The sequence below is a fragment of the Sapajus apella genome, unplaced genomic scaffold (assembly GCF_009761245.1).
Source record: "Sapajus apella isolate SASKATOON/1434 unplaced genomic scaffold, GSC_monkey_1.0 scaffold43, whole genome shotgun sequence".
In the NCBI taxonomy this organism is placed as follows: Eukaryota; Metazoa; Chordata; class Mammalia; order Primates; family Cebidae; genus Sapajus; species Sapajus apella.
Genome location: NW_022436983.1, coordinates 20,666,118 through 20,690,046, shown reverse-complemented (window position 1 = coordinate 20,690,046; position 23,929 = coordinate 20,666,118). Strand labels below are relative to the sequence as shown.

The 23,929-nt window shown below is 49.0% G+C and overlaps 1 protein-coding gene, 1 non-coding gene and 1 pseudogene across 7 annotated transcripts; all 3 read left to right on the top strand.

Annotated features, from left to right (window-relative positions):
* Window positions 1-1,750: 1,750 nt before the first annotated feature.
* LOC116566208 lies at window positions 1,751-18,308 on the top strand (annotated as a pseudogene).
* On the top strand, window positions 13,435-13,538 carry LOC116566696. Its single transcript, XR_004275977.1, has one exon. It is a non-coding gene; the product is annotated as a U6 spliceosomal RNA (small nuclear RNA).
* On the top strand, window positions 15,759-21,362 carry IFI6 (interferon alpha inducible protein 6). Of its 6 annotated transcripts, none has more exons than XM_032301039.1 (5): window positions 15,759-15,836; window positions 18,392-18,520; window positions 18,895-18,975; window positions 19,058-19,207; window positions 20,961-21,362. In XM_032301039.1, exons 2-5 carry the CDS (start codon window positions 18,427-18,429, stop codon window positions 21,059-21,061), a joined length of 426 nt encoding a protein of 141 aa, XP_032156930.1. In that variant the 5' UTR covers window positions 15,759-15,836; window positions 18,392-18,426; the 3' UTR covers window positions 21,062-21,362. The 6 variants fall into 6 exon arrangements, with proteins under 6 accessions (XP_032156930.1, XP_032156928.1, XP_032156926.1 ...); XM_032301037.1 differs by having other exon boundaries at window positions 15,807-15,958; window positions 18,395-18,496; XM_032301035.1 differs by having other exon boundaries at window positions 15,807-15,958; window positions 18,395-18,503; window positions 18,890-18,975.
* Window positions 21,363-23,929: the final 2,567 nt, after the last annotated feature.

Below are 23,929 nucleotides of genomic sequence, written 5' to 3'. Positions count from 1 at the left end.
TTTCACCGCGTTGACCAGGATGGTCTCGATCTTTTGACCTCGTGATCCACCCGCCTCGGCCTCCCAAAGTGCTGGGATTACAGGCTTGAGCCACCGCGCCTGGCCGCTCAGTGGATTTTAAAAGTTTTTGTACAGATAGGGTCTCACTATTGCCCAGGCTGATCTCGAACTCTTAGCCTCAAACAATCCCCCTACTTTGACCTCCGAAAGTGTCAAAATTATAGGTAGAAGCCACTATGCCCAGCTCTGTTCCTCCACCCCCACTCATTCATTCTCCCTAGTAATCATTTATTGCCCTTCGACAGAATTACCTATATTCCCATCTCCCTCATCCCCTCTGAAAGAAGGCTATAGACGTACTTGGGCCTCACTGGGATGTTGCATAATCACTCTGTGATTTTCTCTCATGTACACATTAATAAATTTATATGCCATTTCTGCTAATCTGCATTTTGTGGGTTGAATTTTCAGCGATTCTTGAGAGGGCAAAGGAGAAATTTTTCCCTTGGCCTCTACACTCCCTATAAATGTCAAATGGAACATCCCAGATGAAGCAGTTGATAGATTTCATATGCAAGCCATGTGGAACTGGCTTTACAATGGCCAGGCATTCACCGCTGAAGATGCCTGTAGGGCAGATGCACCTGACAGCTGTAACTTAACTGAAGCATACCCTGAGGATGACCCTGGGGTCTGAGAAGAATGTGTGTTTACAGTCCTGAGCTAAGGAATCCAGGAGTGGCCGACACAGAGTTTTCTCCTTTCTCTGAAGGACATCTGAACCCCTGGCTCATTCCCTGGAACACAGGCCATACAGGGGATGGAGTCCCTTTTTTTGGATTAAATGGAGGTTGCTGGGTAGAGGTTGCTAGGTGGAAGGTGCTGAGTGAAAATGCTGTATCAACTGCATTTTACAAAGGCTAGCAGTTCTGGCCAGCCTGCCACCACTTGACCATCCCTGTGTGTACATCCCCCTCAGCAAACCCTAAGTCTCATTCACTGGCTCCATGTCTCTTTGGCCTCTAGGACACAGTGCCATCCCTGTTGTCATACTGTCATCAGCAGGACTCCTGCATGACAATGCCTATTACCTAGGCCATGATACATGCTGTGGCTCAGGCAGCCTCTTTTGCCTGGGCACCTCTTGTAACCTTACTACTGCAAAATTAAGCTATAGTCAGAGAAGCCTTACCAAATTTGCCGTCTCAACTTCCCCTCATGGGTCTTAAGGATGATAAAAAAATTAGGACAATTAACAAGAGAATAGGTAATGGGAGAAAGGAGAATCAAAGGATTTCTCCCAGGAAGGCAAACATTTTAAAATTCTTATTAAGAAATAAGGCAAGTGGGCCGGGCGCGGTGGCTCACGCCTGTAATCCCAGCACTTTGGGAGGCCAAGGTGGGTGGATCACAAGGTCAAGAGATCGAGACCATCCTGGTCAACACGGTGAAACCCCGTCTCTACTAAAAATACAAAAAACCAGCTGGGCATGGTGGCGCATGCCTGTAATCCCAGCTACTCAGGAGGCTGAGGAAGGAGAATTGCTTGAACCCAGGAGGCGGAGGTTGCGGTGAGCCGAGATCGCGCCATTGCACTCCAGCCTGGGTAACAAAAGGGAAACTCCGTCTCAAAAAAAAAAAAAGAAATAAGGCAAGTGCCACTGGGACCTGACGCCTTCCCGAGTTCATGTCCCTTCTGCCTTTCCAACGGGTGCTCCTGTCAGACTGGCCATGGAGGATAACGTGTTCCATGGACGATACCCTGTTCCAGTTGAAATTTATCATTAAGCAGCTGAAGAAACTGGCAGAGAAGGCAGAAAAGCACTCCTAGGCCAACTAGGCCAAAGTGAAGAAGGCCCTTCAGCAGAAAAATGTAGAGTGCACCTGCCTATGCCAAGAACAAGAAGAACATTCGCAAGAAGAACAGCAGTGTCGCCAGGCGCGGTGGCTCACGCCTGTAATCCTAGCACTTTGGGAGGCCGAGGTGGATGGATCACCTGAGGTCAGGAGTTCAAGACCAGCCTGGCCGTCATGGTGAAACCCCATCTTAAAAAAAAAAAAAAGGGGCCAGGCGCGGTGGCTCAAGCCTGTAATCCCAGCACTTTGGGAGGCCGAGGTGGGTGGATCACGAGGTCAACAGATCGAGACCATCCTGGTCAACATGGTGAAACCCCATCTCTACTAAAAATACAAAAAATTAGCTGGGCATGGTGGCGCATGCCTGTAATCCCAGCTACTCAGGAGGCTGAGGCAGGAGAATTGCCTGAACCCAGGAGGCGGAGGTTGCGGTGAGCCGAGATCGCGCCATTGCACTCCAGCCTGGGTAACAAGAGCAAAACTCCGTCCCAAAAAAAAAAAAAAAAAAGAACAGCAGCATGAACCGGCTCTGTGTGGCATCCCGCCTGGACACTGGCCTCTAAGGTGCACACAGCTGTGACCATGAAGGCAGTGACCAAGAACATGGTGTGGGTGACCAAAGCCCCGGACAAGGCCCTGAACACCATGGACCCGTAGAAGGCTTCTGCAGTGATGGACAGGTTTGAGCAGCAAGTGGCCATGCACACGCGAGTGATGGAGGATTCTATGAGCCCCGCCACCACACTGACCATGCCTCAGGAGCAGGTGGACAGCCCCATTGTGCAGAGGAGAATGGCCTGGAGGTCCTGGACCAGCTCAGCCAGTTGTCCAGGGGTGCCTCTGCTGGGGCGAGAGCTCCGTGTGAAGCCAGGAAGAACAGCTGTCACTGGCGTTGGCCGCCCTGAGGAATGAGCCACACCCTGCCGCCGCACTGCCTCCTCTGCTCTGTGATGTGCCGCAAGGCTCCTGGCCCCTCCCCACGGACTCTTGCTTTCTGTTGACCCTGCAGAGCTGCAGCTGGCAGCCACTGCCACCCAGCTCCTCTCACATGCCTGGCCTGGGAGGCCTTGGAATTGTTCTTGTTTTCTTAGGTTGGGCGGTGGGTCTGTGTCCTGGTGTTGAGTAGAGGTGACTTCTGTGACTCTGGGGCCAACAGCTGGGAGGTCAGCAGGCTCTCTTCTGCCCTCTGTGGAGTTAATGGAGTCTGGCCAGTGGGTGCCACGTAAACTTTTGCCCAACAATGTAGGGACCTTCAGACTCCGTGAGAGCAGACATGCTCTGTCAGCCAGTGGGGTCAGGGCTGTCCTGTTCTCCGGGCAGCTCCTGGAGGAGGCCTCTCCACACCCCCTGCCCCCACCACCAATGGGCAGGAGGTCCCGCCATGTGAATGGACACAGCCTGAAGAGGCACCAGTGGCCTGGGTGTGCTAGGGAATATCGGGTGCCACCCAACACTGTCTTGGTGGCATTTACAGATGATGAACCTCCTCATCCTCCTCCTCCTCCATCATTCCAGGGGTGGGGTCTGGGCTGCTCCTGACAGCTGGCTGAGCCTCCCTGGGCCTCCTTCCCTCAGCTCCCCTGGTTCGTAAAGTTGCCCAGTCCATGGGGACAGTACCTTGCCCAGCTCCAAATCCAGGAGTGCCCAGCCTGTGGTCCTCATCCTTGCCAGCTGCCACCTCTGGAGGTACCTTGGGCTATGTGGACTGTGCTGTTTTGTCCTCTCGATAGGGGTCTGTCCCTGCACTGACCAGCATGGAGTGTGTGTGTGGGGCCTCGGTGATGCTGCCTGGGTGTCTCTCCCGTAAATAACTAGGTGCCTCCCCGATTGCGCCCCGTCCTGACTTCCCAGTGTGGAAGCCAGAGTGGATGGTGAAGGGAGCTTGGGAGAGTCGCCTTCAGCTGGGCCAGTGGCTCTGTTAGGAAAACCTGTGCTGTGGCCACACGGGCGCCACCAGCAGCAGCTCACCAGAAGGACTCGGAGAGGGGGATGCTGAGAGAGGGTTTTGGGCACAGCCTGCTGTTTTGTGTTTTTTTTTTTTTTTTGTCTCCTAAAGTTTATTTCATTTTCTTGAAACTTCCAGGGTTTTGCTGTCATTTGCCAAAGTAGAAAGGGCAGGTGGCAGGTGGGGAGAGTGGGTCCCGGCGCCTCCTCAGCCCAGCGCTGCACCTACACAGCCCACACCAGGGCTGCAGTGGTGTCGTGGCTCTTATGAACAGAAGCACAAGACCCTCACTCAGCGCATTTGGTTTTCTTTTCGGGATTTCAGAGGCCATGGGGAGGAGATGCCATTGCTGGGTCCTGGACATGCAAGGGTCGAGGCACCATCTGGCCATGGTCCTCTCCAACTTCCCCCAAAATTGACTCACATGGTGGGTGTTGAAAGGTCCTTCTGTCCCTTGTCAATAACAGCCCTGGGGAGCTACCTTGTCCCCCAGAGGGTGCAGGGCTCCACAGAGCCATGAGCTGGGCAGGGGTTGCCTCTACCCTGTCTCCTTGGGCACCGAGGCAGGGGTTTGTCGAAGGAGAGAGCCATGTTTGCCCTTTTCCTAAAATGCTGTTGTAAATAAACAAACAGTTCCCCCCACCAGGAAGGAAGGAAGGAAGAGAGGGAGGGGAGGGAGGGAAGGAGGGAAAGAAAGAAGAAAACACTGATAAGGGTGAAACTAAGAGGAAAAAGAAAGGAGAGAGTCATGAGACTCATCCAAGCGGGATGGAAATCCTTAGATGGTTATTAAGAAATGGGATGAAGCCGGGCGCGGTGGCTCAAACCTGTAATCCCAGCACTTTGGGAGGCCGAGGCAGGTGGATCACGAGGTCAAGAGATCAAGACCATCCTGGTCAACATGGTGAAACCCCGTCTCTACTAAAAATACAAAAAATCAGCTGGGCATGGTGGCGCATGCCTGTAATCCCAGCTACTCAGGAGATTGAGGCAGGAGAATTGCCTGAACCCAGGAGGCGGAGGTTGCGGTGAGCCGAGATTGTGCCATTGCACTCCAGCCTGGGTAACAAGAGTGAAACTCCATTTCAAAAAAAGGAAAAAAAAAAGGGGAGTAATAAAATGGAAATTAATAAGGTTTTTTTAAAAAAAGAAAATTAATGCAGTGAGAACAAATGTCTTTCCCACCACCCCGCCCCGAGATGAAGTCTCACTCTGTTGCCCAGGCTGAGTGCAGTGGCATCATCTCGGCTCACTGGAACCTCCACCTCCTGGGTTCAAGCAATTCTCCTGCCTCAGCTTCCTGAGTAGCTGAGATTAAAGGCACCTGCCACCATGCCCGGCTAATTTTTGTATTTTTAGTAGAGATGGGGTTTCACCATGTTGGCCAGGCTGGTCTTGAACTCCTGACATCAGGTGATCCTCCAGCCTTGACCTCCCAAAGCACTGAGATTACAGTCATGAGACACCATGCCCGCCAAAACAAAAGGTCTCAATACATTATTGAAGGTTGGGTAGACTTCAATAGCGTCTGCTTAAAGACTTAAAGAGTCTCTGCTGGTATTCAATATTAAGGGCCCCAAACCAGTTTGCTCTATTTCCCCATGTGGAGTAATTTTAAAAGCAGGAAGGTAAAGATTTACCCCACCTGGAATTGCCTGGGGTGATGGTTAGACTGGTTAATCAAGGTAAGATTGACAGGCCAGAGTTTCTGGGCGTGGCCTCCGGCTGGGGACCTAAACACTTACTGTTCAAAAGAGAATAAAATAGTCTGGGGAGTGGGTGAAGAGAACTTCCCATGACATAAAAATGTACTGGTCAATAGGATTCTGAAAGTGGAATGCCTACACAGGCTTTACATAAAGTGGCTGTGTCTCCTTTATCTAAATGTTTTACGGAAATCAGCATTGTAAACAATAGGGTTGTTCCCCCTACCTAAAACTGTAAAGCCAAAGGCATGTGAATCCACCCTTCTGGCAATTTTAGTTGGACATGCTAAATGGAACCCAAGCTCACACTGTAGAGTAGAAGCTGGAGTGCTGATAGGGACAAATTCTCCATTTGATAGCTCTCTGTGGAGCGTTTACTGGGGCTATGACAAAAGCCCTTGAGTGGCCAGGAACGGTAGCTCATGCCTGTAATCCCAGCAATTTGGGAGGACGAGGGAGGAGGATCATTTGAGGTTAGGGGTTTTAAACCAGCTTGGCCAACATGGCGAAACCCCATCCCTACTAAAAACTCAGAAATTAGCTGGGTGTGGTGGTGGGCACCTGTAATCCCAGCTACTCAGGAAGCTGCGGCAGGAGAATTGCTTGAGTCCTGGAGGCAGAGGTTGCAGTGACCAGAGATGGCACCGCTGAACTCCAGCCTGGGTGACAGAGCAAGACTGTCTCAAAAAAGAAAAAGAAAAAAAAAGCCTATGAGTGCCTGCCAGCAAAGACGACTACTGAGATTTTGGACTAGACAATTTCCACTTGAGGGGCACTTACTAACTTGTTATGGGACATTAACTGAAGCTACCCCTGTGACTGAAGGACATAAAATGATCCTGACACCTGAAACACCCATGCCATTATAAGTGATATCACAGAAACACTCAAATGGGGACAACAATGTCCAGAAGAGTTCCATAATAAAATGGAAATGGGGTATAAGGAGCATGCTACCTGGGAAGTACCAGGAGGAGATACAAGAAGGGAGCCTCTTTTCTGCTATGACCAATTTGTGTGAGGAGCTGCTGGCTTCTACAGTACCCCATAACAACTCTCAACTGGCCAGCAAACAGCTTGGTTTGTGGATGGCAGATCCAAGGTGAGCGGCCAGCATCCTGTTTGGAAGACTGCCCTGTTGATCAAAGAAGTGTGAAAATAAATAAAAAGTAAACCTTGTTGGAACCCCACAAACACCTTAAGCTTTGAGAGAGATGTGAGTGTGATCTGAATCACATATGGTTACTACTTCTGTTTCTCAGGTTATAAATTAACTCGCATTCTTATTTGTCTTATTCTGTACAATGACTAGAGAGAATTACATGATGTCAGGAATAAAAACCACCCACCTTCTTAATGAATGGCCCTTTTTGTCAATTAACTTCCCCTTCGTTGTCCTGCTTTGCTTATATCAGATAATAGAAAACCCATGACTATCACACCCTCTGTAAAAAATGTTAGATGCACACTTCCCAAAAAGAAACACTGCCTAAAACCAATCAAATAGCTGTACCTATGCACCAATTTTTTTTTTTTTTTTTTTTTTGAGACAGTGTTTCACTCATGTTGCCCAGGCTGGAGTGCGATGGCGCGATCTCAGCTCATCGCAACCTCCGCCTCCTGGGTTCAGGCAATTCTCCTGCCTCAGCCTCCTGAGTAGCTGGGATTACAGGCACGTGCCACCATGCCCAGCTAACTTTTTTTTTTGTATTTTTAGTAGAGACGGGGTTTCACCATGTTGACCAGGATGGTCTCGATCTCTTGACCTCGTGATCCACCCACCTCGGCCTCCCAAAGTGCTGGGATTACAGGCGTGAGCCACCGCGCCCGGCTTATGCACCAATCTTGTATGAACAATGTAAGGCTGAGCATGGTGGCTCACACTTGTAACTCCAGCACTTTGGGAGGCCAAGGTGGGAGGACTGCTTGAGGCCAGGAGTTTGAGATCAGCCTGGGAAACAAAATGAGACCCTGTCTCTACAAAAAAAAAAAAAAAAAATTAGCCATATAATATGGTTTGGCTCTGTGTCCCCACCCAAATCTCATTTTGTAGCTCCCATAATTCCCACATGTTGTGGGAGGCACCTGGTGGCAGAAGATTGAATCATGGGGGCAGGTCTTTTCTGTGCTAGTATCATGATAGTGAATGGGTCTCATGAGATCTGATGGTTTTTAAAAATGGGAGTTTCTCTACACAAGCTCTCTCTTTGCCTGCCACCATCCACGTAAGATGTGACTTGCTTCTCCTTGCCTTCCACCATGAATGTGAGGCCTCCCAGCCATGTGGAACTGTAACTCCATTAAACCTCTTTCTTTTGTAAATTGCCCAGTATGTCTTGGGTATGTCTTTATCAGCAACATGAAAATGGACTAATACAGTAAATTGGTACCAGGAGTGGGGCATTGCTGAAAAGATACCCGAAAATGTGGAAGCTACTTTGGAACTGGGTAGCAGGCAGAGGTTGGAACAGTTTGGAGGGCTCAGAAGAAGACAGGAAAATGTGGTAAAGTTTGGAACTTCCTAGAGACTCGTTGAATGTCTTTGACTAAAATGCTGTTAGTGATATGAACAGTAAGGTCCAGGCTGAGGTGGTCTTAAATGAAAATGAGGAACTTTTTGGGAACTGAAACAAATGTGACTCTTGTCATGTTTTAGTAAAGAGACTGGCATAATTTTGCTCCTGCCTTAGACATCTGTGAAAGATTTGAACTTGAGAGAGATGATTTAGGGTATCTGGTGCAAGAAATTTCTAAGCAGCAAAGTATTCAAGAGGTGACTTGGGTGCTATTGAAGGCATTCAGTTTCAAAAGGGAAACACTGTAAAAAAATGTGAGGGGTGCATTACAGTTTGGAAAATTTGCAGCCTGACAGTGCAATAGCAAAGAAAATCCCATTTTCTGAGGAGAAATTCAAGCTGGCTGCAGAAATTTGCATAAGTAGCAAGAAGCTGAATGTTAATCACCAAGACAATGGGAAAAATTTATCCAGGGCATGTCAGAGACCTTTGCTGCAGCTCTTCCCATCACAGGCCTGGAGGCCTAGGAGAAAAAAGTGATTTTGTGGGCCGGACCCAGGTCCCATGCTGTGTGCAGCCTAGGGACTTGGTGCCCTACATCCCAGCCTCTCCAGCTGTGGCTTCAGAGGGTGTAATCCTCAAGTCTTGGCAGCTTCCATTTGGTGTTGAGCCTGCAAATGTGCAGAACTCAAGAACTGAGGTTTGGGAAACTCCACCTAGATTTCAGAATATGGAAATGACTAGATGACCACGCAGAATTTTGCTATGGGGCAGGGTCCTCATGGAGAACCTCTGCCAGGGCAGCACAGAAGGGAAATGTGGGTGGGAGCCCCCACACAGAGTCCCTACTGTGATGCTGCCTCATGAAGCTATGAAAAGAGGGACATCGTCCTCTAGACCCCAGAACTGTAGATCCACTGACAGCTTGCATTGTACAGCTGGAAAAGCTACAGATACTCAACACCATCCCATGAAAGCAGCTGTGAGGGAGACTGTACCCTGCAAAACCACAGGAGTGGAGCTGCCCAAGACTATGGGAATCTACCTCTTGCATCAGTGTGACCTGAATGTGAGACATGGAGTCACAGGAGATCATTTTGGAGCTTTAAGATTTGACTGCCCCACTGGATTTCGGATTTGTATGGGGCCTGAGCTCTTTTGTTTTGGCCAATTTGTCCAATTTGGAATGGCTGTATTTACCCAATGCCTGTGCCCCCATTGTATCTAGGGAGTACCTAATTTGCTTTTGAATTTACAGGCTCTTAGGTGGAAGGGACTTGCCTTGTCTAGGATGAGACTTTGGACTGTGGACTTCTGAGTTAATGCTGAGATGAGTTGAGACTTTGGGGGACTATTGGGAAGGCATGATTGGTTTTGAAATGTAAAGATATGAGATTTGGGAGGGGCCAGGGGCAGTATGATATGGTTTGGCTCTGTGTCCCCACCCAGATCTCATCTTGTAGCTTCCATAATTCCCACATGTTGCAGGAGGGACCTGGTGGCAGATGTTAAATACGGGAGTTTTGGCCAGGCGTGGTGGCCCATGCCTGTAATCCCAGCACTTTGGGAGGCCAAGGCAGGTAGATCACCTGAGGTCAGGAGTTTGAGACCAGCCTGGCCAACATGGTGAAACCTCATCTCTACTAAAAATACAAAAATTAGCCAGGCATGGTGGCATGGGCCTTTAATCCCAGCTACTCAGGAGGCTGAGGCAGGAGAATCACCTGAACCAGGAGGTGGAGGTTGTACTGAGCCGAGATGGTGCCGCTGCACTCCAACCTGGGCAACAAATCAAGATCTTGTCTCAAAAAAAGAACAAAAAAGGGACACACAGCTCAAAAGATACTGCCATAATTAGCTGAGCAAGGTGGTGCCCACCTGTAATCCCATCTACTTAGGAGGTTGCGGTGGGAGGATCGCTTGAGCCTGGGAGGTTGAGGATACAGTAAGCCGTAATCATGCCACTGCACTCCAGCCTGGTTGACAGAGCGAGACCCTGTCCCCTGCCCTCACAAAAAAGACACTGCCACTTTACTAAAATCCATTCAATCATTAATAGTCCAATCCATCATATTGTGTGAATGTCTCCCAGGGTGATATCATTCAGGTTTGTAGGCTTCCATTCGATCCTGTCAGGTTCCAAAAGCAGGAGGGATCTCAACAAATATGTATCACCCTTTCCAGCATTTGGGATAACTGACCAGAGACAATATCATCTCTTGCTCTGAGCCTCTTTTGAGATGTTGATGTAATATTGGGTTTCCCTCAATTCATAAGCCGTTTATTTCATTACCCTCAACTACTATTCCTCCTTCTCTCCATTAATATCCAAAGATTTTACCTTTGGAAGGGACACTAGGATTGCCACTGTGCTGGTCTAGATTGCAGGCAGCAATACTAGCCTAGTAAGTGCCTCCGTCTTAGTTCACTCTGATTTGAATAGGATAGCAAAGGTGCAGAACTTGCGGGCGATTTTTACCACCAGGCAGTATGGCTGCATTCATTATTAACTCCAGTTTTGCACAACCCACCTCCATCAGGCCTTAAGGAATGGTGGCATAAAGTTTAAAAACGTAATTCTAGTTTTTTGCTTAGAAATCATCCCTGCTGGGCCGGGCGCGGTGGCTCAAGCCTGTAATCCCAGCACTTTGGGAGGCCGAGGCGGGTGGATCGCGAGGTCAAGAGATCGAGACCATCCTGGTCAACATGGTGAAACCCCGTCTCTACTAAAAATACAAAAAATTAGCTGGGCATGGTGGCACGTGCCTGTAATCCCAGCTACTCAGGAGGCTGAGGCAGGAGAATTGCCTGAACCCAGGAGGCGAGGTTGCGGTGAGCCGAGATCGCGCCATTGCACTCCAGCCTGGGTAACAAGAGCAAAACTCTGTCTCAAAAAAAAAAAAAAAAAAAAAAAAAAAAGAAATCATCCCTGCTGCCAGCACTTTCCAGAACTCAGGGAAACACTCATGTTTACCAGTTTATTATAAAGGACACTACAAGTGGGGACTATGATATTGTAGCAGCAGTCTTGATCCTAGGACGACATCGGGTAGAGGAGGGAAAGACATTTTTTGAAGTGATTTGGGGAAGAAAGGAAAACAATTATGGCCTTTATACCAGTGTACTCCTCCCCTGGCAAAAACTGCATATCATACCAGCATCTTCCTTACTCCCTTTTTCCCTGATCCATTGAAAAAAATGAGGAAAATCTAGTGGGACCATTTATTCCTTTAGTCTCCACTGATGTTGTGGGTAAGCAACATGTAAGCCAGTCCTTCATGCTTTCATCTCCCCCTCTTTTAGACAACAAATGTTTCAATTATCCACTCCACTTCTCCATCAAACTATTACTTTGAGGAGGTTATCTCTCTGCCCATTATTATTATTTTATTTTTATTTCCTTTTTTATTGTTGTTGACAGGGTCTTGCTCTATTTTTTTTTTTTTTTTTGGACAGGGTCTTGGAGTGCATGGAGTGCAATGGTGCAATCTTGGCTTGATGCAACCTCTGCCTCCCAGTTCAAGCAATCCTCCTGCCTCAGCCTCCCAAGTAGTGGGGGAGTTGCACATATTTTTGATGTAAGAAATTTGCATTTTTAAAGGACGGGTCAATAGGTGCAGCAAACCACCATGGCATACGTATACCTATGTAATAAACTGCATGTTCTGCACATGTATCCCGGAAGCTAAAGTAATATAAAAAATAAAAAAAGAAAGAAATTTGGGTTTGAAGGCTAGGCACAGTGGCTCATGCCTATAACCCAGTACGTTGGGAGGCTGAAACAGATGGATCACTTGAGGTCAGGAGTTCAAGACCAGCCTGGCCAACATGATGAAACCCCATCTCTACTACAAATACAAAAATTAGCAAGGCATGGTGGCACATGCTTGTAATCCTTGGGAGGCTGAGGCAGGAGGATCACTTGAACCTGAGAGGTAGAGGTTGGAGTGAGCCAAGATCATTCCACTGCACTCCAACCTGGGCGACAGAGCCTCCTTCTCAAAAATAACTGGGGTGCGAAGACCAGAGGTGAACCGTGATATTGTGAAGTAGATATTTGGTCTTTATCCTCATTTTCTGGCATATAATTCCTAAAATCCTTGGAATCTCCAAAGTATGCTAATTATTTCTTCTTTGTTTAGTTTTTAGAGATAGGATCTCACTGTGTTGCCCAGGCTGGACTTGAATTTCTAGGCTATCTTCCACCTCAGCCTCTCGAGTAGCTGGGACTCTAGGTGTATGCTACCATGCTTTGTATACTAATGATTGACTGATGTCTACCAGTCCCTAGGCAGCTTCAGGATGGGGCTGGTCACTGGGAAGACCAAGCCGGGGTTGGAGGGTTGGGACTTTCAGCTCCACCCACTGAAAGGGAGAGGGACTGAAAGTTAAGTTGATCACCAATGGCCAATGGTTTAATCAATCATTCCTATGTAATGAAGCTTCCATAAAAACCCAAAAAGACAGGATGCCGAGAGCTTCCCAATAGCTGAACACATGGATGTTCCTGGAGGACGCTGTGCCCATTCTCCCATACCTCACCCAGCACATCTCTTCATGTAGCCTTTGTAAATCCTGTACAATAAACTGCTAACTCTGTTTCCCTGCACCCTAGGAGCCTCTCTAACAAATTAGTTGAGCCCAAAGAAAGGGCCATGAGGCCAGGCACAGTGGCTCACACCTGTAATCCCAGCATTTTGGGAGGCCGAGGTGGGTGGATCACCTGAGGTCAGGAGTTGGAGACCACCCTGACCAATATGGTGAAACCTCGTCTCTACTAAAAATACAAAAATTAGCTGGGCGTGGTGGTGTGTGCCTGTTGTCCCAGCTACTTGGGATGCTGAAGCAGAAGGATTGCTTGAACCCAGGAGATGGAAGTTGCAGTGAGCTGAGACCATGCCACTGCACTCCAGCCTGAGGGACAGAGCCACACTCCATCTCAAAAAAAAAAAAAAAAGAAAAGAAAAGAAAAGAAAAAAAGCAGAGGTCATGAGAACCTCAACTTGCAACCAGTTGGAAGTTCCAGAAGCCCTGATTTGCATCTTGGGGGTCAGTGCTGAGGAATCCCTCAACCCGTAGGATCTGATGCTATCTCCAGGTATACACAGTTTCAGAATTGAATGAGAGGCTGGGTGCAGTGGCCTATGCCTATAATCCCAGCACTCTGAGAGGCTGAGGTGGGCAGATCCCTTGAGCCCAGGAGTTGAAGACCAGCCTGGTCAACATGACAACACCCCATCTCTACAAAAAATATGAAAATTAGCCGGGCATGATGGTTCACCCCTATAGTCCCAGCAGCTTGAGAGGCTGAGGCAGGAGGATCACTTGAACCCAGGAGGTCGAGGCTGCAGTGAGCCGTGATTGAGCCAACCTTGGTGACAAAATGAGGCCCGTCTGAAGAGAAGAAAAAGTGCTCACTTTAGCAGCACATATACTAAAATTGGAACAATACAGAGATTAGCATGGCCCCTTTGCAAGGATCATATGCAAATTTGTGAAGCATTCCATATTTTTATTTTAATAATTGTTTTAGAAATTGGATCGGAGGGCCGGGCGCGGTGGCTCAAGCCTGTAATCCCAGCACTTTGGGAGGCTGAGGCGGGTGGATCACGAGGTCAAGAGATCGAGACCATCCTGGTCAACATGGTGAAACCCCGTCTCTACTAAAACTACAGAAAATCAGCTGGGCATGGTGGCGTGTGCCTGTAATCCCAGCTACTCAGGAGGCTGAGGCAGGAGAATTGCCTGAACCCAGGAGGCGGAGGTTGCGGTGAGCCGAGATCGCGCCATTGCACTCCAGCCTGGGTAACAAGAGCGAAACTCCGTCTCAAAAAAAAAAAGAAAGAAATTGGATCGGAGGACACCCAGCTGGTATCTGCTGCTTGGGGTGTGGGAAAAATCCCCACCCACACATGTGGTCACAGAAGTCTTCTGTGGCGATTGTTGTGTTGAGTGAGAGCGTAGAAAATGCACATGAGGTTGTTTTGGTTATTTTCTTTCCTTTTAGCTGTGTAGCAGGTTCAGGTCATGAAACTATGCTGCTACTTCTGATTATGTGATCGTACAGATGCAATGTTGCCGGCTATATCTGTGTAAAGATGGATAAAGATTCTGTAGGGGGTCGGGGGAAGATTCTGTAGAGAGTCTCTGAAAGCCCAAATAGGAGAATTGCATTAGGATTCTTAGGATCCTGGAGTAAGGCTACGCTTACTGTGGTCCCCTTGGGAAAAGAGACTCTGATGTGTCACCAGGCCCCAGTAGTGACTAAGCATCTGACTAGATGCCAGGTAGCTATATATTCTGGCGTAGAGCTGCAATTCAATATGTGATGGAAGCCAGGCGCATTGGCTCACACCTGTAATTCCAGCACTTTGAGAGCCCCAGGCAGAAGGACCACTTGAAGCCAGGAGTTGGAGACCAGCCTGGGGAATGTAGCGAGACCTCCATCTCTACAAGAAATATAAAAATTAGCTGGGTGTGGTGGCACATGCCTGTAGTCCCAGCTACTTGGGAGGCTGAGGTGGGAGGATTGCTTGAGCCTAGGAAGTCGAGGCTGCGGTAAGCTATGATTGTACCACTGCACTCCAGCCTGGGCGACAGAGTGAGACCCTGTCCCTAACAAACAAACAAATCAACAAAACAGCAAAGAGGCTGGGCGCAGCGGGTCACCCTGTAGCCTCAGCACTTTGGGAGGCCGGGTGGGCGGATCACCTGAGGTCAGGAGTTCAAGAATAGCCTGGCCAACATGGCGAAACCCCAACTCTACTAAAAATACAAAAAAAAAAAAAAAATTAGCAGAGCATGGTGGCGCGAGCCTGTAATCTCAGCTACTTGGGAGGCCGAAGCAGGAGAATCGCTTGAACCTGGGAGGCAGAGGTTGCAGTGAGCTGAGATCAAGCCACTGCACTCCAGCCTGGTGACAGGGCGAGACTCCGTTAAAAAAAAAGAAAAGAAATGAGTCCAACAACTTGGGCTCCCTCTCACCAAAGCTGATTTAGCAATTGCCAAAATATAGCCAGTATACCAGCAGCAAGTGGCAATATGGCAAAATTGTTCAATGAAAATAGCCAACCATCTGGTGGCAGGTCAATTATTTCAAGACTCCTTCCACCCTGGGAGAAGGCAATGATTCATCCTTACTGGAATTTCTATGTTCTCCAACTATATGTTGCATTTCTGACCCATAGTGCTTCTGCAAGCATCACCATCCAAAGGCTTTAAAGAATGTTCAGTTCGTTACCTAGGGCCAGGGGACCCATCTTGAAACTCAAGATGTATCATGATGGCCACATGAACACAGGCTTCACTGGTCTTACCATATGCCCATGACCCAGAAGCAGCCAGCCTGAGAGAACAATGGAACAAAGCGACTTAATTTCCAAAGTTCTGGGGGATTATAAACAGCATGTGATACGTCACAAGACTACTGTGGGGTTGGAAAAAGATCACGTAAATAGAGCACTTTGCACAGACCATGGCATGCAGAAAGTGCTCAATAAATGGCAGGTGTTGTTTATTAATTGGAATGAATGGTGAAAGGCCTCTGTGCCCCGGGGGAACTGGTGATCAGGCTTCACTAAACCCAGTGTGGCTGTGGTTCTCACTATAGTGTGACATGCTTTGAATACCCTAGTGGCTCCAGAAGTCCTCAGCTTGAATTACATTTTTCTGCCAGCAGGCAGCACACAAACGCTTCTGCTGGGCGGATCTGGGAGGGGAAAATGAAACTCTGCAGAGTGCAGAAACTGAGAGAGAGGAGAAAATGAAACTGCAGAGTGCAGGAATAGAATCTCCGGCAGGGATTGGCTGCCTGTGGGGGGACGTGCGAGTGGTGATAAAAAGCCCGCCTTCAGCCAGAGAACCGTTTACTTGCCGCTGCGCCCATCTATCAGCAGGCTCCGGGCAGGAAGATTGCTTCTCTTCTCTCCTCCAAGGTAAACTCAGGAGCTATGAAGTGTGGGCATCAAGCTGCCACCCTCTGCCAGGCTGCCTGCCTGCCTGTAAACATCATGTTCTGAGAGCTGGGAGGCCCCTTCTCCAGGGAGGCAGCACCACCTGGGTCCCTTTTAGTGCCCTGGGCTGGACTTGCCTAAGAGGGTGGGTGGGAGATTTTAGGGAGATGGGGATACAAAACCCCAAGAGGCATGAGATGCAGCTTACATGTGCCACATCAGTGATCTGTGGCTTTAACCTTGTCACCTCTTGGAGCCTTAATTACTTTCTCTGTAAAAGGGAGATTAAGTTGTCTTACCTGCTCAAAGGACTGGATGATTTTAGAAGCCCCTTTATTATAGGATCCAAAGTGACGGTGAGTTCATCTTTGAGGACAGATGAAACCATCTGGAGTGGCTGTTGAAAATGTGGGCTTGGGAATTAGCCAATTGTGGTTTTAAATCCTGACTTTGCCACGCCCTGGCTAGGTACCCTTGAAAATATTACTTAACCTCTCTAAGGTTCAGTTTCCTTATCTGTAACATGTGGTTGATCATAATGGTACCTACTTCATGGGGTTGTTATAGGTACAAATGGATCTCACACCAAAAAGTGCTAAGTATTCGATACATGAGAGACTCGAGTTTCTTGTTTTTCTTTTTAATTTAAAGAAATAGCATTGAGCTGACAAAGATCACATTGGAGGTGAGTCTGAGGGCATATGCATTTTCCAGTTTTGTGGTATAAAGGAAAGAGTTCTGAATTCTGACAGTCATGAATGTGTATCCACCCTGCACAATTTGCTGTGTGACCTTTATTCGTTGTGATATTGTGAAATATATATTCTCATCCCCCGGTTCCTGGCATACAACTCCTAAAATCCTTGGAAGCTTCAAAGTGATAACTATCTTTTGAGTGATAACTGTGTAAAAGCTGACAGGGCTGGCACTTCCTCTAGGGAGGGGAGAGGGGCTGAAGGTTAAGCTGATCACCAATGGGCAATGATCTAATCAATTGTGCCTATGTAATGAAGCCTCCATAAAAACACAAAAGGACAGGGTTTGATGAGCTTCCAGATAGCCGAATACAGGGAGGTTCCAAGTGGGTGGTGCTTCTGGAGAGGGATGGAAACTGCATGTCCTTTCTCCCACACGTGCCCTATGCATCTCTTCATCTGTAGCCTTGTAATATCCTTTCTACGGAACCAGTAAATGTGGCTGGGCACGGTGGCTGAAGCCTGTAATCCCAGTGCTGTGGGAGGCTGAGGAAGGCAGATAGTTTGAGTTAAGGCATTCAAGGCCAGCCTGGGTAACATGGTAAACTCCCATCTCAAAATAAAATAAAATAAAAAATTAATTGGGCATGGTGGTGCATGCTTGTAGTCCCACCTCCTCTGGAGGCTGAGGCAGGATGATCTCTTGAGCCTGGGAGGTGAAGATTGCAATGAGCTGGAATGGAGCCAACTGCGCTTCAGCCTGAGCAACAGAGTGAGATCCTGTCTAAAACAACAACAACAAAACCAATTTTTTTTAAAAAGAAAAAAACCAGTAAATGTAAGGAAAGTGTTTCCCTGAGTTCTGTGAGCTGCTCCAGCAAATGAACAAAGCTCCAGGAGGGAATTGTGGAAACCCCAATTTACAGTCAGTCAGAAGCAGGTATACAGGAGAAAGCGAGGATACAGGTAAAACAACCTGGGGCTTTCGATTGGCAGTCTGGGGGACTGAACCCGCAACACGTGGGATTACCCACTAGCTACGCATAGCTGGCGTCAGAATGGATTTCGAGGACCCTCAGCTGGTGTTCAGCAGAGGACTGATTGCTTGCTTGCTGGTGGGGAGAAACCCCCACACATCCGCTGTCAGAAGCCTCTTGTACAGTGAGGGAAACTGAGTTGCTTTTTCCACACACCCTTCTGTGCTTTCTTTCTGAAAAAATTAAGTTGATGTGAGGCCAATGTTTTGGTGACTGTACATATTCAATGCATTTTAAGAATGAGTTTATCTTTTAAAAAATTGTTTTAAGCAAATTCTACGCGTCAGGTACTGTGTTCTAAGTGCCGGGGATACAGCGTGGAACAGTTTATAAATTCACAAGTATACTCTCAAATAGGCTCTATTGGAGCAAAGTACCCTAGTGTCCGGTCCAAGGTCACTTGGCCACGAGGCCAAGAACAACCACAGTCATGACTTTGACATCTGCGGAGCTTACCATGTGCCAGACACCGTGAGAATCCGCAAACCCACCGGTTGGGGCAGAGACATCTCTGCCACTGATGCCGAGAAGAAACGGATTCCCGAGGCTACTGAGAGGGGTCCTGGATTCCGTTCGCTGCACCTCGCTGCTTTTTACTGATTCAGTCTCGAATTGGAAGGGAAAACCACGGAGCCGATGAGCTCCAAAAAGGCCCCGAGGACCATCTCCCTTTCGCCTGTTCCGAGGTGTAGCGACGGAGCCTGAGCGCGGCGCCACCATGCGGCAGAAGGCGGTATCGCTTTTCTTGTGCTACCTACTGCTCTTCACTTGCAGCGGAGTGGAGGCAGGTAAGGATGCAGATAAGGGGACAGGTAAGGAGGCAGATAAGGGTGCTGGCGGATGGGCGGCGTGTGGGATAAAGGGGAGAGTTTCATGTAGAGACCCTGGCGTGCTTCCGTAGAGACCCTGGCGTCCATTCCAATGGAAAGCCCGGGGTTGGTGCCTGCAGAGTCCCAGATTCAAATCCCACTACTGTGTCCATTCCTCTATCCTACCTAAATTTATTCCATGCCAGTCTATGCCAGGCTCGGCGCCTTGGGAAAAGTCCCTTCCCCTCTGTGAGGCTCTCTGAGTAGGAGAGTGGGGGCCCCCGCATCCTGGAGTAGTCCTGAGCATCAGACACAGAGTAGGGGACCCCTGCGCCCCACCCCAAAGCCACTACTACGCTTTGTCCGCTCTCCTGCAGGCAAGAAAAAGCGCTCGGAGAGCTCGGAGGACAGCGGTTCCGGGTTCTGGAAGGCCCTGACCTATATGGCGGTTGGAGGAGGTGGGTCTGGAGGGCGGGGAACTCGGGCAGGTGGGACGGGCCTCTGCTGCGGGCGCTCCCTCACCCGCTCGTGTTCCTCTAGGACTCGCGGTTGCCGGGTTGCCGGTGCTGGGCTTCACCGGCGCGGGCATAGCGGCCAACTCGATGGCTGCCTCGCTGATGAGCTGGTCTGCGATCGCGAACGGGGGCGGCGTGCCCGCTGGGGGTCTGGTGGCCACGCTGCAGAGCCTCGGTAAGTGCACCGCCTGGGCCCCTGGTGGGACGTTCTTTACTGCTATTATTTTCGTCGTACATATGAGGAAACTGAGGCACTCAGGAAGTAATTTACTCAAGTAATTAAGTAGTTTACTAGGAATTAAGTGATTATTTATTTTTGAGACGGAGTCTGGCTCTGTCACCCGCGCAGGCTGGAGTGCAGTGTCCCGATCTCGGCTCACTGCAACCTCTGCCTTCTGGGTTCAAGCAATTCTCCTGCCACAGCCTCCCAAGTAGCTGGGATTAAAGGTGCATGCCACCACACCCCTGGCTAATTTTTGTATTTTTAGTAGAGATGGGGTTTCATCTTGTTGGCCGGGCTGGCCTTGAACTCTTGACCTCAGCTGATCTGCCTATCTCGGCTTCCCAAAGTGCTGGGATTACAGGCATGAGCTACTGCACCCGGCCAGGAAATAAGTAATGTGCTCAAGTTTCCCTGCTAGTTTAGACCACAGCCTACATTCTGACCCAGCCAGTATGATGCCAGGAACCCCATTCTCAACCTCAAAGGCTGGGTGCCGCACTGATGCTTTGGTCAAATCACAACAAGCCTCAGTTTTCTCATCTGTCCATTGGGATGATTATCCTCAGTTTAACATTTTTTGAACCTTCTCAATCTCAGAGACCACAGTGGCAAAGACACGTAGCAGAGAAATTCAAATCAATCTCACATCAACCTTGGTCTTGATTTGCATTTTTGGAACACCATGAAGGGAACAGATACAGAGTTCACAGTGACTCTCCTATCTGTGGATTGATCGATCTGTTGATCTATTTATCTATGTCAAAACAAGGTCTCACATTGCCCAGGTTGGAATGCAGCACATGATCACAGCTCACAGGAGCCTCGAACTCCCGGTTTCAAGCTATCCTCCTGCTTCAGGCTCCCAAGTAGCTGGGACTACAGGTGCATACTGCCACCACACCACCTAATTTGTTTTGTTTGTATTTTTTTTTTTTTTTTTTTTTTTTTTGTAGAGACAGGGTCTCATTGTTTTGCCCAGGATGGTCTTGAATTCCTGGGCTCAAGCAATCCTCCCACTTTGGCCTCCCAAAGTGTTAGGATTACAAGCATGAGCCACTGTGCCTGCCCAGAGTGACTCATAAAAAATTGCCTCACTTCCTTCTCTCTCCTCTCTCCCCTCCCACCCCCACCTCTCTCTCTGAGGCCTCCAAAATCCTGGAGAAAACCTGCCCCTGACAAACTTCCCTCTGCCTTTCTGAACCTCACATCTCTCAATTCTGGACAGCAAAAGCCCAAAGAACCAGCCCAAAAGAAGAGAGCACTGCTCAGACTGGGCCACAGCCCTGCAATGGGAGGGGAAGAGGGGGCGAGCCCAGGGACACCTCTGGGCTATAAGATAGTTATTCTCTCACATGCCGCGTATCTGTGACAAAATGATATGATCCCCGTCTTGTGAATCCCCCCACCCACACAGTGAGGGCTCCACGGAGGAGGCTGTTAGCACAATTAATAACACGATGTCTTCATGGCAGATGTGAAGTGAAGAAGCCATTACTTTTGCCGCTTTCATCACTGAAACACATCTCTGATTTGGGCTGTCAAGGCAGGACAAAAACGGGACGCACTTTGCAGTAGTGCCATCCCCTCTCAGGCCCTCTGTTTCTCCATCTAGAAATGAGGGCTTGGACTCAAACAATGGTTTCCAGACATTTGGATTCTCAGGCCTGGCACTTGGGCCCCAGTGACTCGTGTGTTTGCCTTACAGGGGCCGGTGGCAGCAGCGTCATCATGGGAAAGATCGGTGCCCTGCTGGGCTACGCTACCCACAAGTACATAGAGAGCAAGGAGGCAGAGGATGAGGAGTAGCCAGCAGCTCCCAGGACCTCTTCTTCCTCCTTGCCCTAACTCTGCCAGTGAGTATCTAGAACTTTCCCTAGAACTCACAGATGGGGTCTCACTATGTTGTCCAGGCTAGAGTGCAGTGACTATTGACAGATGCAATCATAGCGCACTGCAGCCTCCAACTCCTAGCCTCAAGTGATCCTTCTGCCTCAACCTCCCAAGTAGGATTACAAGCATGTACTGACCACTCCCAAAATCTAGAATTTTCTCTGTCACTCTCCCCAAAACCTAGATGAGAAAACAGAATAAAGTTATCCCAGAAAACCCTTTGTCTGCTGTCAGTCGTGTTCGCAGCGAGAAGCCCAGCACAATCTGGCTCTGGCCTGCGCCATCCATACACCCCCATTCCCATTTCCCCTCGAGTCAGCCACAGCCCCCGGAACACAACCAGTTTTGTTTCTGGGGCTTAGCGCGTGTTGGTCTCTCTGTCTCTGGAAGCTCATCTGCCTGAAAAACACCCTTCCATCCTTCCAGACTCAGTTCAGACATCCCCTCCTCTGGACTCCTGCCTAGCAGGGCCTCCTGTCTAAATGAGCAAGCTCGATTCCACAGCATGCTTGGGGAGGCAGAACTCAGTTTGTTCTCACTGAGAGAAGCTTCCTGCTACTTCTCTGATTAGGCGGAGATGGAGAGGGCAGGTCTCCGTTCTCTCATGATGTGATCACCTTCAGATGGAGAATATAAGGCCAGCCCCTCGCTCTGGGGAAAGGGCGTAACAGCAGCTTTGTGAGAGCTCCGCAAGGCCTCTCTTTCCTCATAGGACTCTTAGGATAGGGAGAACAGTTTGCATATGGAGTTCATAGCCCTTCTGCATAGGAAGGAAAGGACAGCCCAAGCACATAGGAAGCACTCCGTAAATGTCAGTTATGATTGATTAAGGACTTGCATAAACAAAGAGGAAACAGCCAAGAGACAACCAGAAATTAGATCATCTGACTTTGGAGTCAGGGTTTACTCTCTGGGGCTCACAGGCCCTATTCTTCCTTTCTTCCAAAGTTGGGCACCAAATTAGGGTCTCTGTCCTCAGAAGAAGCCCCCTCCACTTATTCCCTTGGATAGCATCAAGGCCAGAGAGAGGTGGACAGCTCTGTCCTGGGAATTTAGATCTGAGCCCTCAGCAGTCCTCAGGCTGAATGATACTGGAAATGACCAGTTCTTTACAGGGAGACTCCGCCTTCCCCAGGATCCCTTGGGACTGGCCTGTGCAGGATAACTACTTGCCTCCATTCTGCAAGTGACAGCAGGGGCTGAGGATGCCACAGCGGATGAGACCCAGTTTCTACCTACTTGGGGCTCCTGGTGCACACATTAGGAACCCCCTCTTTTCCTTCCCTGTCACCACCTCCCCACCCCCATCTCCTTTCACTCATCCTCACCTTTGCCAGCTTTCAGGAACCACAGCCTGCGGCAGAAGGGTGAACACACACCAGAATTCAACATTGCAAGGCGATAGGTGCTCAATGTGCTTTTAATTATTTATTTATTTTTTCTTGAGACAGAGTCTCACTCTGTTGTCCAGGCTGGAGTGCAGTGGCACGATCTTGGCTCACTGCAGCCTCTGCCTTCCGGGTTCAAGCGATTCTCCTGCCTCAGCCTCCAGAGTAGCTGGGATTATAGGCACTTGCCACCAGCCTCAGCTAATTTTTGTAGTTTTAGTAGAGAAGGGGTTTCGCCATGTTGGCCAGGTTGGTTTTGAACACCTGACTTCAGGTAATCCACCTTAGCTTCACTCCCAAAGTGCTGGGATTACAGGCGTGAGCCACTGAGCCCTGACTGAATGCCTCCCTGGCAACGGCCTTCATAGAGGCACATGGCTGAATCTCAGCCCAGCTTCAGGGATGAGTCACCTCAGACAAGCTATGTACTCTCTTGGGGTCCCAGCCTCCTTGCTTTTTGGGTTTTTGTTGTTTGTTGTTGTTGTTTGAGACAAAGAATCTTGCTCTGTTGCCCAGGCTGGAGTGCAGTGATGTGATCTCAGCTCACTGCAACCTCTGCCTCCCGGGTTCAAGCAATTATCCTGTCTCAGCCTCCCAAGTAGCTAGGATTATAGGTGTGTGCCACCATGCTCAGATAATTTTTTGTATCTTTAGTAGAGACGGGGTTTTAGCATATTGGCCAGGCTGGTCCCTGACTTCAAGTGATCGGCCCACCTCAGCCTCCCAAAGTGCAGGGTTACAGGCGTGAGCCACCACGCCTGGCCTGCTTCCTTGTTTTCAAAACTAAGGGTGTGGGTGTTAGATATCATGGTCTCCAGAGCTTCCTCCTCTAAAACATCTGCTGAGCCTGAAGCACATGCTTCTGAGTCCTCTCAGCCCTGTCAGATCCTGGCTTTCTGAGGATGAATTTTATTTTTGGAAGCAGCCAAAAGCCACTCTGTAGTGCCAACTTTGGTGACTAAAGTGGGTGACAGTGCAGGGAGATGCCATGTTTGGTCAGAAATGAGGGTAACTAGAAACTAGCAGGGCTAGTCTCCACTCTGTCTCTACTAAAAATACAAAAATTAGCTGAGCATGGTGGCGTGTGCCTGAAGTCCCAGCTACTTGGGAGGCTGAGGCAGGATAATTGCTTGAACCCAGGAGGTGGAGGTTGCAGTGAGCGGAGATTGCGCCACTGCACTCCAGCCTGGGCAACAGAGTAAGACTCTGCCTCCAGAAAAAAAAAAAAAAGAGTCCAAAAATAGATCCCATCTCTGACTACCAATGGAGAGGTCCTCTGTCCTCATCACTTTTCCCTGAACCTCAGTTTCCTACTCTGTAAAATGGCGAAGGGAAGGGGTTGGACTCTCGTCCAGACCTAGAATGTCTTTCTCAAGTGCTCAAGTTAGGAATGTCT

What these genes read in the sequence shown, in the direction of transcription:
- IFI6 (XM_032301039.1), top strand. Translation starts at nt 18,427, where the DNA reads ATGCGGCAGAAGGCGGTATCGCTTTTCTTGTGCTACCTACTGCTCTTC. An exon ending in GGATGCAGATAAGGGGACAG is followed by an intron (nt 18,521 to 18,894) that starts GTAAGGAGGCAG and finishes GCTCTCCTGCAG; the next exon opens with GCAAGAAAAAGCGCTCGGAG. An exon ending in CTATATGGCGGTTGGAGGAG is followed by an intron (nt 18,976 to 19,057) that starts GTGGGTCTGGAG and finishes GTGTTCCTCTAG; the next exon opens with GACTCGCGGTTGCCGGGTTG.